Here is a 13,157-nt window from a genome sequence, read left to right on the forward strand (position 1 = left end):
ACTTTTATCCACATGTGATCTGTCATATGGGTTGAAAGCAACTGGTTTTCCGCAGACGTCATGCAAGGCTACATGAGAGAGCAAAGTCTAACGCTTACTGCCATCAACAATTATTGCCGCTTATTAAGCCCAAAGAACACGTTAGTGTCACTTATTTAGCCCCAAAAAACAATGGCAGCAGTTGAAGCTTACAAATTCTCTGCCCAGGGGTGGTATTGAACCCGAACAGCCTGTGCCACAGCGATTGAAAGTTAAGCATCTTAACGACCCGGGCATAACCAGCTCCGCTCGATGGTCTGTATACATGTAATCGCACATGTAATCCGTGTCATGTTTCAGAAAGTAATATCATGTTTCAGATGACAGTATCCATGCAAGTAGAATAGAAGAGAATGCCAAGCGTAAAGTCCTACGCCTGACGTGTGTCTTGTGATTGAACCGACTTCCACGCTTCTGACGTTAACGATTTACCCAGGAAACGTATCCATATAAACATGACAAAGACGCGACAAGCATGTTCAGCAACAAATGCAGCTAACCCATATGACCACCGGTAAAAGACAATGCGAGGATAACGTTCATTTTAACCATATATTTATTAAATATTCAGATAATAAACATTCGTAGGTTTGTATTTACTGATGCATATAAATGTATAATGACATCCCAATAATTTAAAAAATATACCAACACTATATTTGCTTAAAAACAACATAATCGTGGACTCCTAACTGTTGGTTTCCAGAGCAGTCCTTGTCAATGTTAACCACGCCGATTTCCTTAATGCTATACTTCATAATACCGCCACAACTTCCACAGAGAGTAGACTAAGAGATAGGCATTATAACAACCAAAGTTTCCAAATGTCCATAAACTGGTATTGTCCCTGATACAGGCAGTGCTTTCCCAAACACCAAATGGTCCAGTGTGCAGATAATAAGGTCACATTTCATCACGCAAGTAATGATGTAATGACATTTTGAGGATATAGTTCATTTAAGGCGAAATCCCGCTTCTCAACGTAAATTTAATTCAAAATGATATGACTGACAGGTGAACACAAGTCTTGCTGCAAAGCGTGATTTCGACTTACATGACTGATACGCCTCATTTTTTGGCTACAAACTGCATTTTTGTTAAATCCATTCATGCAATATTGTAACTGAACCTACAAAAAAGCTATTCTGATAATATACAAAGATAATCATGATATAATGAAAATATTGTTTTGGCTGTTAAATCAATACCCATATTTTGCAAATAGTTTTTAGTGGTCTATTCTAATGAATTTAATACCCAATCTTTTTGCTTTCTTCTCCTCTCATACAAAGAAAGGAAAGCTGTCTGTTCCAGATCAAACCAACATCAGTACAATCAGCATTTGAACAAGCCACATTTTTGCCAGAACTTAAGCCAAGGTACACAAAGCATGCATGGACACCTAAATTCAAATCTCAAAACACCATTAGCCTGGAAATCTGACCGGCTACTGGAAAGTTTAAGGTACAATTACTAGGAGTTAGGTTTCCTCTAAGGTTATCATTTTTTCACGGAGATCGTAATTAGACTCAGATATAAGTGCTCTTGCCTAATGGGCTAAACAACTGGGACCACTGGCTCATGCGAATATTCCTCCAAAACAAACACATTATTTGACAGTTCCACAAATTCAAATATAATTCCAACAGAAAATTAATAACAATGCCGAATTGTAATTCCCACATTTCAATAAAAAGTCACCTTAATACACACAATTTACCTTCATGTATTGACAATAAATATCACACTTATTGGACCTCTTTACAAATGAATTAAGTCGAAGCACATATATAATCTAGATCCAATCACTGTGCAGTTAATAGTATGCAGTCCTCCACAGATATATTGCTATTGATTTATTTATTTGGTTGGTGTTTTACGCCCTACCCAAGAATATTTCACTTATACGACAGTGGCCAGCATTATGGTGGGTGGAAACCGGGCAGGGCCTGGGGGAAACCCACAACCATCTGCAGGTTGCTGAAAGACCTTCCCATACATAGCTGGAGAGGTAGCCAGCATGAGCTGGACTTGAACTCACAGTGACCGCATTGATGAGAAACTCGTGGGTCATCACGTTGCGCTAGCACGCTAACCAAATGAGCCACGGAGGGCCCTATTGCTATTGAGATAAGTCATGTATAAATATCACCACCAACATAATGGACATAACAAATGTAACTTTTCCAAGCAGAAATGAATGCATTTAAATATGAGAAACCATTAAGAATTCAGTAAACCAAGTAAAACAAAATTTTTGACTTAGTTAAATAACAGAGAGCTCAGCTTTATGTGTGGCAGAAACTATGTGTCTGGGGTAAACCAACGACCTTTGGAAAGTTGCCATGCAGTTTTGCGCTCTTTAATCCTAGTGGATAAACCCTTTTCCCATAAATGCAAGAAAAATAACTATCATCAGTGACAAAAAACCATGGTGTGAAATACACCATTATCAAAATTTTTGTAAACAAAAACTGTATTAACATGCTTTCTTGACTACGGTCACATTTCTCTGTGTGGATTTTAAACAATTCAAAAAAATTTAACCCCTACATTCAATATCAGGTTTTATCACAGTGAACAATGCAGGCCTTTCATGATCTGCCACAAATTAGAAGCGGTTTAACAACGTACATGAATCTTAATAATCCGTTATCTTGTAGGAGTAACATTTTCGTACAGTAGTGAGTACATTCATGAAAAAGTTACTAACACACTTGGAACATGAACAATCAACAACTTGGCAGGTTTCAATGGTAATATATATACATGAAGTGTTTTCTTTAAGCACCAAGTTATATAAACATCAATGAATGATAATAATAATAATAATAATATAATAAATTCTAAGAAATATATGTTATTGTTAAAAAAAGCAAATAAAATTCACAACAGTACACCACATAAATGAAAACATGCTAAAAATTCCTCAATGCCTGAATGACATGTTAAATTAACAGACTGATGAAAAACTTAACAGTACGTGCCCACGTATGCATCCAAAAGAGGTTTTACATTGCATATAAAATTACTGTGTATAAGTGTTACATTATCCCGGTTTATAACTGAAATGAAGATCATTTAAAACTCAAAAATACAGAACCTCACAACATGTTGGATTAATGCTGGTCTGGGCCCTGTTCAACAAATCAATGCACTTAATCTCGATCAATTGCTACCATGGTAACGAGTGATGCAGACAGTTACATCATACTTTGTGGTATGGTGCCCTGCTGTTTATTATAAACGTTATTATTGCTATTAACAGATCTAATACAAGTAATGCAAATACGCGCTCATCCCAAAAACATCACATAACCAGACACATAAGATGCTGTAATTCTCACACACCTAAAAGCAGAACTTTGCACTTTTGAGAGGTGTCACCTTTGTTACCACCAAATACTTAACCTATAAAACCATCTTGGTTCCAACATACATGTACGCTGGTCTCTGTGATGCAGTTTTCATATCACCTGTTAGGGATGTGCTTCTTGCACAGCACTGCTCTCCAGGGTGCTTGTGGGAAGTGTCACATGATCAACAGGTGGCCAATCAGGCAGAAGTGTAAGTTCCTTCTCCACAAGTTTATACCTGTTCTTCGGTTTCTTTTTGTTCCTCAAAAATCGACACACCTTTTGGAAAGTTTCAGATTCTACTATCCACTAGAAATAAACAGAGAATGAAATGTACAACATAAACTTGTGCACAGAAGCATGTTTAAATACTAAAAGTTGTCCCTACATCAGCCGTGATTCTTGATTGCCATTGGCTGATCAGGCGAGGTAAAAATCTTGACATACCCTTGTCAGAGCCGCAGGCCATGCCCACAAGGGGTATATGAGATTTAAACCCTGCGCAGCTGAATTACTTCACAGGCTGATGTCATTTTTCTCTGTGATGCTCAAATTATACCCTGTGCAACTAAATTAGTGCGCAGACTCACATCATTTTTCTTTGTGACCCTGCATTGCATCACATCATTGTGACGTCACGCTATACCAGTGCTGTCTGCACTGGTGTTTTTAGTGTTTTTAGCTAGCATGTTTTTTTTTTACCTCAGCTTTACATACATGCCAGATTGGCTTTCTATTTGATAAATATTGTAGGGCCAAAATCATTATCTGCGAGTTGAGAAGGGTATATGAGGATTGAAACCCTGGGTGTGAAATTTTAAATTTTTTATATTTATTTTATATATATTTAAAATTCTGTAATATTTTACTCACACAAGTATTTGTGACTGATTCTATCTACATTCAATATTTTACATTAAAACAGATTATTTTCTAACTCATGGCTGTTAATAATAAAATTGTTCTGTTAATTTATCTTCACAAGGCACCTGCTGTTTATGATAATTTTTCATCATTACACTGCTATTTCCCCACATTTCACATTTGTAGAATTCTTGTAAACTGAAAAAAAAATAAAAAATAAAAAATATATACCCTGAAAAATGACTTAAAATTTCACCCATAAAAGTGCATTTTTAGAGGCCAATAAATGTCACAAAATATTACTCATAATTTTCCAGAATATCATCCCATGTTCCACACAAACCTCAAAACACCTTTCTAAAATCAATAGCACTCTCAGAATCAGGATATATGGGCAAGTTAGTCATGGACGAAATTTGTCTTCATTTAGGGTAACAAAAAAGTACACAAATCTTACCTCTATAAACAAGCACACCACAAAATTGACAGCGATGTATCCCACCAGCTTCAGCTTGAACTTCATACTTCGGCTCGGGTAATGCTTCAACTGGAAAATGTATGCACACACGCCAATTAAGAGTTTAATAAATACATGTAACCATCCATTCAACCCAACATTATCCTTCTCTTAAAATACACACAATTTTTTGTTCAGATCAGTTTTATTTGAAAGCATCAAAATATGATGAATAAATTAATCCTGCCTCCTTATATTCAGTGTGGTTGGCAAGTCCTGTCCCTGCAATGCCTACCATGAGCATTGGGACCCCTTTGAAGGGTCCAATATCTTTAGGCACATTGGTATCAACGTTATCGTAAGTACATTTTATCTGCATGTTGTACTTATGTGTATCATGCCATCAGAGAACATTAAGTCATCAGTTTTATTTCCCAGCGTACTGTAAACACACTTCCCCGCAGTGTACTAGTTAGAGATGCAGTACAGATGAATGTAGGGGGACAATTGCTCTCTCCTGCCCTCTCCCTGAACTACAAGATTGCTGTGCATATTATTGTATAGCGTACCTTGAGGAAGTTACGTACACCTTCTGGGGCAACAAACATAAGACAGGCAGTGAAGGCGACCAGGGCAACCAAAGACAGACTAAACAGGACTGTGGAAAGAAAAGTAACACAAGCTGATCTATGAGGAAAATCAGGCTTCTTCATGTGATTGGTTAAGATACAAACTAAATAATGACACCAATGTCTTAAATCACGATAAGTCACAAGCTTATTTCAAACATCAGAATCTTCAAAATCCCTGCACAATGTTTTCCTTAAATTTTCTGATTAAAGACTGAGATACAAATACATGCCTATCACACATAACCTCCTCAAAGGAGCTAAAAAATACAAAGAAATCAGGTTTTGAACTCCTACAGATGGATGGATGACTATGATCATGCTATTTTGCCTGTCATTACTCAATTGGGTTACTTACTTATTCGACTGGTGTTTTTACTCAAGAATATTTCACTTATACAACGACAACCAGCATTGTGATGAGAGACAATCAGGCAGAGCCTGGGGGAAACTCACTGCCATCCGCAGGTTGCTGGCAGACCTTCCCACGCGTTGCCAGAGAAGTATTCATTATGCAAAGTTAGATAATATGTGAACGCACATTTTGTAGTATTCAGTATAAAATACTCACCATTTGACCATATTCTCCTTCTAAATGGAGGGCCTTTGGAGTAGGCAAAGGCTAGGGTCATGTACTGGAATGCTGACACGTAGAATATGGTGGTGGTTTCAAAACACTGGTAGTTATCCGCGGAGGGAGTGGGCTTCACAGGGACAAACCTAGCCAACACAGAAATTAAAGGATATAAATAACTACAGCATTCAAATATGTTGGCAAGGCTAACAAACAGTTCAATTGTTGAACACCTATAAAAAGGAGATCAAGCTCTAATGCAAACTAATTTATTTATTTGATTGGTGTTTAATGGTGTACTTAAGAATTTTACCCTAGAAATAAGCATTTTAACTAAATGTAAAACTTCTGAGCTGATGCCAGACTTTGTCTCGCAACACCACTTAATACATACCAGGGCTGTGCCTTGATGAGGAAGTAGGAGCCAACCTGAAATGCTGTGACAACGATCACCTGGAAAATGATTGACAGCAGGATGGACAGTTTGAGAAGGCTTCCTGGGGGGCGCCTGGCCACCAGTTTCCCATACGCCCCTGTATAGCCCACTGTAAAAGAGAGGAAGTGTTTACTGTGATTGACATATTACCTGGCATACATGTAATTCACACAAAAAGGACTACAGTACAAATACTTTTCAAACTGTTACTCCCTTCTTCACAATATTACTTTAGCCCACTCTATGAACACAATTCAAATTTGAAAAAAAAAAAACAACTGAAGGTCATAAATACATATACTATATAAATTTTACATGCAAAACTATGTATTTTGGATGAAATATAAGCTATCCATCCTGTTTCATGGGTGTCAAGAATGCTGAAAGGTGACAATTATTTTTAAGAAATTCTAAATCCACGCAATAATAAATAACATTATATTTGTGTTTACATTAGTTATTACAAATCTAACTTTGTGATATGCAGGCGTATAATTAAACACACTTACTGAGAAAGGCTACTGTAGTTGTTATAAGTAAATCTACATACAGGAACATGAAATCAGACAAGTTCGTCTTGAACTGAAAATGAAAACAAGAAATTTTAAAGTATAAATATTTGATGCTACGTGAATACACTTGAGGATGGGAATCTTTGCCATCAAAATCAGCTGCAATTTTCTTCTTCCAGGTGACCCCGTTTTGACCATTTATTTCAAAGATTAGACATTTTGAAAATCTTAATTTCCCTCAAAATCAGCTGAAAACAACTGAAATTCTCATCTATGGATACTAAATTCCTTAACATAAATGGACCTTGATCTGAAAACCAAAGAATTTTACAAATGATTTCAGCGATTCTTCAGATACTCACATTATACAAGATGAGGACGGATGCAAACTGTATCATACTGTAGAGAGCCATGTATTTAAAACAGCCAAATGATGTGACCAAGGCAGCTCTTCCTTCCCTGTGCAAATCAGAAAACAACATACAATTTAGCATAGACTAGTGCATTTCTCTTATTTTCTGGTTTCCAATATATACAGCTGCAAATAAAGCAGTATATAAACCACAATTTTTGCACATGTAGCCTATTTTTAATAGTCAAAAAAACGGCAGACAGTTTGTACTATGGTCTTGCATGTATTTAGTGTATCATAGTTCTTCAAATTTTTCAATCGCCTCAACAACCACTATTTCAAAACTTTCTGAAAGAACTATGCGGTGCATAGAAATAATTTGCACAGTTTTAGGAAACTTCCGTCTTAAGTGACAAAAACAAATCATTTTAACATCATTTTGCTACAATGAAAAAAGCTGCTTTAGAAGTCGAAAATGTTGATGATTTACAGAAAATTAGCTGAGAATCGAAGACTACACATCATTTACTAGTGAATATGTACAAGGCAGTTGTACACAGCAGCACACAGAATAACACCAGTACCTGATGACAGTGGGCACACACTCTATGTTCTGGGTTTTGGAGGTGAAGGGCGAGGCCACAGATGCTTCTGCCTCAGACAGAGATATACCAGCATGGGCAGTCTTCAGGGCCTGCAGAAAATTACATACGGATTAATTATACAATACATAAAACTAACAGTCAAATACATCATTTCCTTATAACAAAAATACCAATCAAACACTGGGGTACTCCTCAGTGAAGAACACTGCCATGGAGACAAGAGAAAATATTGGAATTCAATTTCACATTTTCTCAGTGGAGGGAAAAAAAATAATCACAGCAGAAAATTGTGAACATAAGTGGATCCCACTATTAAGGAGAGAAAGAATGGAATGAGGACAAGTGCACTCACCATGCAGTCATTGGCACCATCTCCACACATGCCTACTCCGTAACTGCAAACGTGAAACATCCAAAAAGCATGTTTAATACACAAATACATTGTTCACCACACTACAACAGTTTACTTTTCCACTATGCATAGCCCGCAAATGAATATCATTTTATTTGTGTGACGAAACTGAATCCGCAACGTTACTCAATGGAAAGCAAACTTCTGTTAATGCCACTGAAAATATCTATAGTATATTTTGTGACACAAAACTGCACACGGAAAAAGGCACGTAGTTCACCTTGTGCTCCTTTAAGCCAAAATCAAATCAAATGAAAACATGGTAAACTCTCTCACATGCACTTTTAACCTTTCACTACAACTAAATGATAGCGCACTCATTTCCATTTTGTTCTAAAAGTCTGAGATTGTGAAAAATCACATCATATGACTGAGGCTTTGGAAATGTTTACAGTCATTAAAACGGCATGAACATTTATGTTCCACTAAAACACTTACCCTAAATCCTGCAGCTGCTTCACCAGCTGGGCTTTCTGTTCTGGTGACATGCGAGCAAATATGGTTCCTCTGGTACAGATCTACAAAAAGCACAAACCAACATTTTATGAGATGTCTGAATGATTGACAGACATGTACATTTTCCCCCACACTGTTAAAACCTGCCCAAGCAAAAGCTGTTGCTGCCATATATATGTTTTCTATGTGTCGTCATAGCAGTGCTAAATTAAGGGATAATACATTCAGCCTGTCCTATGAGAGAGTCCAGAGTTATTAATACAGCGATAAAGCATCTCATACCATGTTGTTAGCAAGATTGTAGTGGCACTTTTCTGCCAAATTCTGGTGGAACTTTTCTGTCAGATTGTGGTGGCACTATTCAGCCAGACTGTAGTGGTACTTTTCTGCCAGATTGTGGTGGCACTTTTCTGCCAGACTGTGGTGGTACTTTTCTGCAAGATTGTGGTGTCACTTTTCAGCCAGACTGTGGTAGCACTTTTCAGCCAGACTGTGGTGACACTGTTCAGCCAGACTGTGGTGGCACTTTTCAGCCAGATTGTGGTGGCACTTTTCTGCCAGATTGTGGTGTCACTTTTCAGCCAGACTGTGGTGGCACTTTTCTGCAAGATTGTGGTGTCACTTTTCAGCCAGACTGTGGTAGCACTTTTCAGCCAGACTGTGGTAGCACTTTTCAGCCAGATTGTGGTAGCACTTTTCTGCCAGCTTTTGGTGGCACTTTTCTGCCAGATTGTGGTGGCACTTTTCAGCCAGACACTAGTGGTACTTTTCTGCCAGATTGTGGTGGCATTTTTCAGCAACACTGTCGGTAACCCTGTAGAGCTGTTATTACGTGTACTATCACAGCCCTCTCTTGTTCCATAAGATTATCTTGAACACCTCTGTACTTCCCTTGCTGGCTTTAATATACTACTGCTGGGCATCAAATAATTTGTTTGTCCATAGTCTTAGTTGTTTCAGCTATCAATTCCAGGTAAGTGCTCCCATGTGTTATCACCAATGAATTTTCTCATCAGATTGTGGGGTACATTTTCAGCCCCATTGAGGAATACTTTTTCAGCCCTGATCATGTAAAAACATAAATGCCTGAGATATGTTACCACTCTTTTACAAACAATTCTAACCTTCGGCATGAGATCCTGGAAATACGTAGTTAGGACTGCAAAACTTCTCCCGGTTACAGCAAAGTGGTACTTCTCTGTTTCATCTGACAGGCTCACTGCATGATAGGACTGGAATAAGAAATGTAATGACATTTATATGAATAAATGATCTTTAAACAGGCAATGTAGCATAGGTCAAGTGCCTGAGTTTATGTTTACTTCAACACAGGCCCTTAACTTACCTCTTAAACATAAAAGGCCACAATATTCAAGTCACAGATCTTAAATTTTTTACATGCATGGACGGAAATGGAAGTTTTAACAAATACCCTTGAATAGGACAACTCTCTACAACATGGGTTTTTTTTGTGTCATAAAGTCAGAAAATCAAGCAAGGAATGGGCATCTCTGCCAGGTTGCCAGATGTTGATGTTATAAAAATCAGCCAGTCAGCAATAAAAAGGCCAAGTTCTTTGCTTCCTTTATGTGACTGACTTGCTTGTGAAGGTACAATGGGGTTCGCCAGCTGTCTACAAAGGGAGGCAAATCTTTTAATTCATGAAACAACAGTGCCATCTACCTATCTGAATAACGTCAGCCATGATTATTCATGATTATTGGTGCTGAAAGTGAAATCAGTGGTATTGTTACTTAAGTAGGTAGAGGGCAGTGCTGTTTTATGAGTTACAAGATTTGCCTCCCTTTGTAGAGGGCTGGAGAACCCCATTACACAGTGCTGGCTGTCATCTGTCAGCAGACACAATGCTGGATCAAGGCAAACTACAAATGCTTCCTTCAGGCATTAGGGTTCAACTACATGACAAGGCTATGTGTTTTCGTCCAACCACATAGCATGCTGCTTGCAAATAAATCATAACAAATCACAAATACCACTCAAAGCAACCTTGAAAATTCTGCTTTCATGGCCATTCCACATCATTTAAAAGAAAAGATCTCTAAACATCAAAGTATCGATCACTAAATAGACCACTTAAAACTAAGCATAAATATACTTTCATTTATGTTTTTAGACTTTTGTGAAAGAGTTAAAGTGTTTAAACATTTAAATTCTAAAGTGGGCATTATGGACCATACTATCAGGGTTTAGGAACTCTGACGTGACAGGACATTTTTCCAACTCTATTCTCGACACCGAAGGTTAGAATAACTCTTTTTACCCATGACTAAAAGATTATTGAAATAATATTCCCAAAAATTCCTTCCTTTAGGTCAACATCATGAATAAAAGGAGATGTGATGTCAGATTTCCTAGATACCTTCAGTATTGCACATAAAGCCCTCCACAGTATTCAAATATTTGAATGCCTTTCAACACTCTTAAAAAACTCTGAAAAAATAAATGAAAGTATTTTCACGCATAGTTTTCAGTTCTCCGTACGATGAACCCTACTTCATATTTTCGCCTTTTTTACTTTAACAGTTTTCTTTTCATTTCACTTTAAAACAAATCTTCACCAAAGCAGTAGGTATTCCCAATAGGCATACCTCACTGAGCTTTGTACAAGTGAGCCAAAAAGTAACTATATCAGTGCAACAAACTATTTATTCACTGAAGAAAAGGTAAGAGGAGATCTAGCATGGGAAATTTCAGTCTGCTACGCTTGATTTCCTTAATGACTCAACCACTATAAAACCAGCAGTGAATATTCTTAGTCAGGAGAACCCAGGAGTCTCTCACCAATGCGGTCGCTGTGAGTTCAAGTCCAGCTTTCTCTGTACGTGGGAAGGTACATGGGAAGGTCTGCAAGCAACCTGTGGATGGATCGTGGGTTTCCCCCGGGCTGTGCCCAGTTTCCTCCCATCATAATGCTGACCGCGGCCGTTCAAGTGAAATATTTTTGAGTATGGCGTAAAACACAAATCAAATAAATAAATAAATAAATAGACAGGAGAATTCCACATAAAGTTTACTCTAAAAAGCTTTAAAAGATCACAGCCGTACAAAGTTAAACTCTGCTCATAATGAGTCGGCTGAAATTAAATACCTTGGCTTGGCATTCCTGCTCCAGTTAATTTGACAAAAAAATATATATATTTATATACATGGCAAAATAAACAAAGATAAATAAAAGGTCAAGTTCTATTACACCAATAAAAGTACACCTCCCCAGGGCCAAAAAACCCCTTCATAGCATAGTGCAGAGGTCATGGGGGGGTGGAATGGGAGGGGAGGGGAGGTAAGGGGAGGGGGAAGGCATGGATTAGCAGACTGACCTTTCCTCCACCAGATGTGCTAGAGACAAAGGGAGTGGCCTGAAACACACAAAAGTAGGAGGTGAGATGAAAGGCACATGGGTATAAGCTAAAACAACTAATGGTACCACCTCAGGAGCCATGTTAGCCTTGCTCAGCGGAGCTACATTTGTTCGAAATACAAACTATGTTACAATACTGTACAGTATTATTTATAATCTGTATTATAGTTAATACCAATTATTCTTGTAAGAAGACTCAAATGTCCATCATAACATATAATTAACACTGAGTTAGTTTTTATTTAGGCTGCTCAATATATCAATTAATGATTACTTTCTAGTTGTATTTTAGTTAGTACAACATAAGATATAATAAACTTAGACTTTAACAATATTTAATAATGGAGACCTGTCAAACACCTGGCCGCAGGACCTTGACATCATCTTATTAATGTCAAATGTTCCTTTCCCAGATCATCATGACGATGTCACATTAAAAACAGTACTACTTTACAATAGAAGCTGATACATTGTAGCGGGTAAGAAGTTACGTTACAATCCATTCTTGACGTAACAATGCCCCAAGGTCCTGCACCACAGTAACGCCACGTCACGGGATTAAAAAATATGCCGCCTTCGCATTTGGAGAGTACTTTGTAAAACTTTTAGAATACTGAGTCTTAACACCAAAAATAATTACTCTACACAATCTGTGATACAAACTGTCTGCAGTCAAGGATGTGACATTTTGATAGAAAAAGGCAAATTGAAAGAAGACCAAGAGAATTGTGGGCATCAAATGAAAGAAAATACTTAGTAACCATGTTAACACAACAATGTCCATTTGTGAGATGATGTTACTTTTTATGGCATTTGGCCAATGGACTAAAATGTTAAGACACTGTTAAGCCACGGATTAGAACTACCACAGGAAAATCACTCTGTTGTTAAAATGCTATTTACAAAGTCAATAAAACTTTATCAGCTCATTCTGCTATACTATGAACATGGCAAACTCCTTGTGAACTTTGACCTGAAACCAGAGCGAGCCAGTTTTAAGATAACCTCATGGAGGAACATGTACCCCTTAACTGTACAGAAAAAAGAAATTAATAGAGATGAAAATTAGTGTTTTATGAGCAGGGT

General features: G+C 37.5%; 1 protein-coding gene across 1 annotated transcript in view; it reads right to left on the reverse strand.

The window, feature by feature from the left end:
* Positions 1–577: 577 nt before the first annotated feature.
* The window catches only part of LOC135474662 (polyamine-transporting ATPase 13A3-like), a 37,497-nt gene continuing 24,917 nt past the window's right edge, over positions 578–13,157 (reverse strand). Inside the window, exons 23-34 of the mRNA XM_064754200.1 lie at positions 12,031–12,069; positions 9,817–9,924; positions 8,675–8,754; positions 8,177–8,219; positions 7,804–7,913; positions 7,230–7,326; positions 6,865–6,937; positions 6,314–6,464; positions 5,917–6,065; positions 5,286–5,374; positions 4,717–4,806; positions 578–3,704 (exon numbers count right to left, since the gene is read on the reverse strand). Coding sequence (XP_064610270.1) covers positions 3,519–3,704; positions 4,717–4,806; positions 5,286–5,374; positions 5,917–6,065; positions 6,314–6,464; positions 6,865–6,937; positions 7,230–7,326; positions 7,804–7,913; positions 8,177–8,219; positions 8,675–8,754; positions 9,817–9,924; positions 12,031–12,069 — 1,215 coding nt within the window. The 3' untranslated portion in view covers positions 578–3,518. The remainder of the gene's footprint in view (positions 3,705–4,716; positions 4,807–5,285; positions 5,375–5,916; positions 6,066–6,313; positions 6,465–6,864; positions 6,938–7,229; positions 7,327–7,803; positions 7,914–8,176; positions 8,220–8,674; positions 8,755–9,816; positions 9,925–12,030; positions 12,070–13,157) is intronic.

The sequence above is a fragment of the Liolophura sinensis genome, chromosome 9 (assembly GCF_032854445.1).
Source record: "Liolophura sinensis isolate JHLJ2023 chromosome 9, CUHK_Ljap_v2, whole genome shotgun sequence".
Lineage (NCBI taxonomy): Eukaryota > Metazoa > Mollusca > Polyplacophora > Chitonida > Chitonidae > Liolophura > Liolophura sinensis.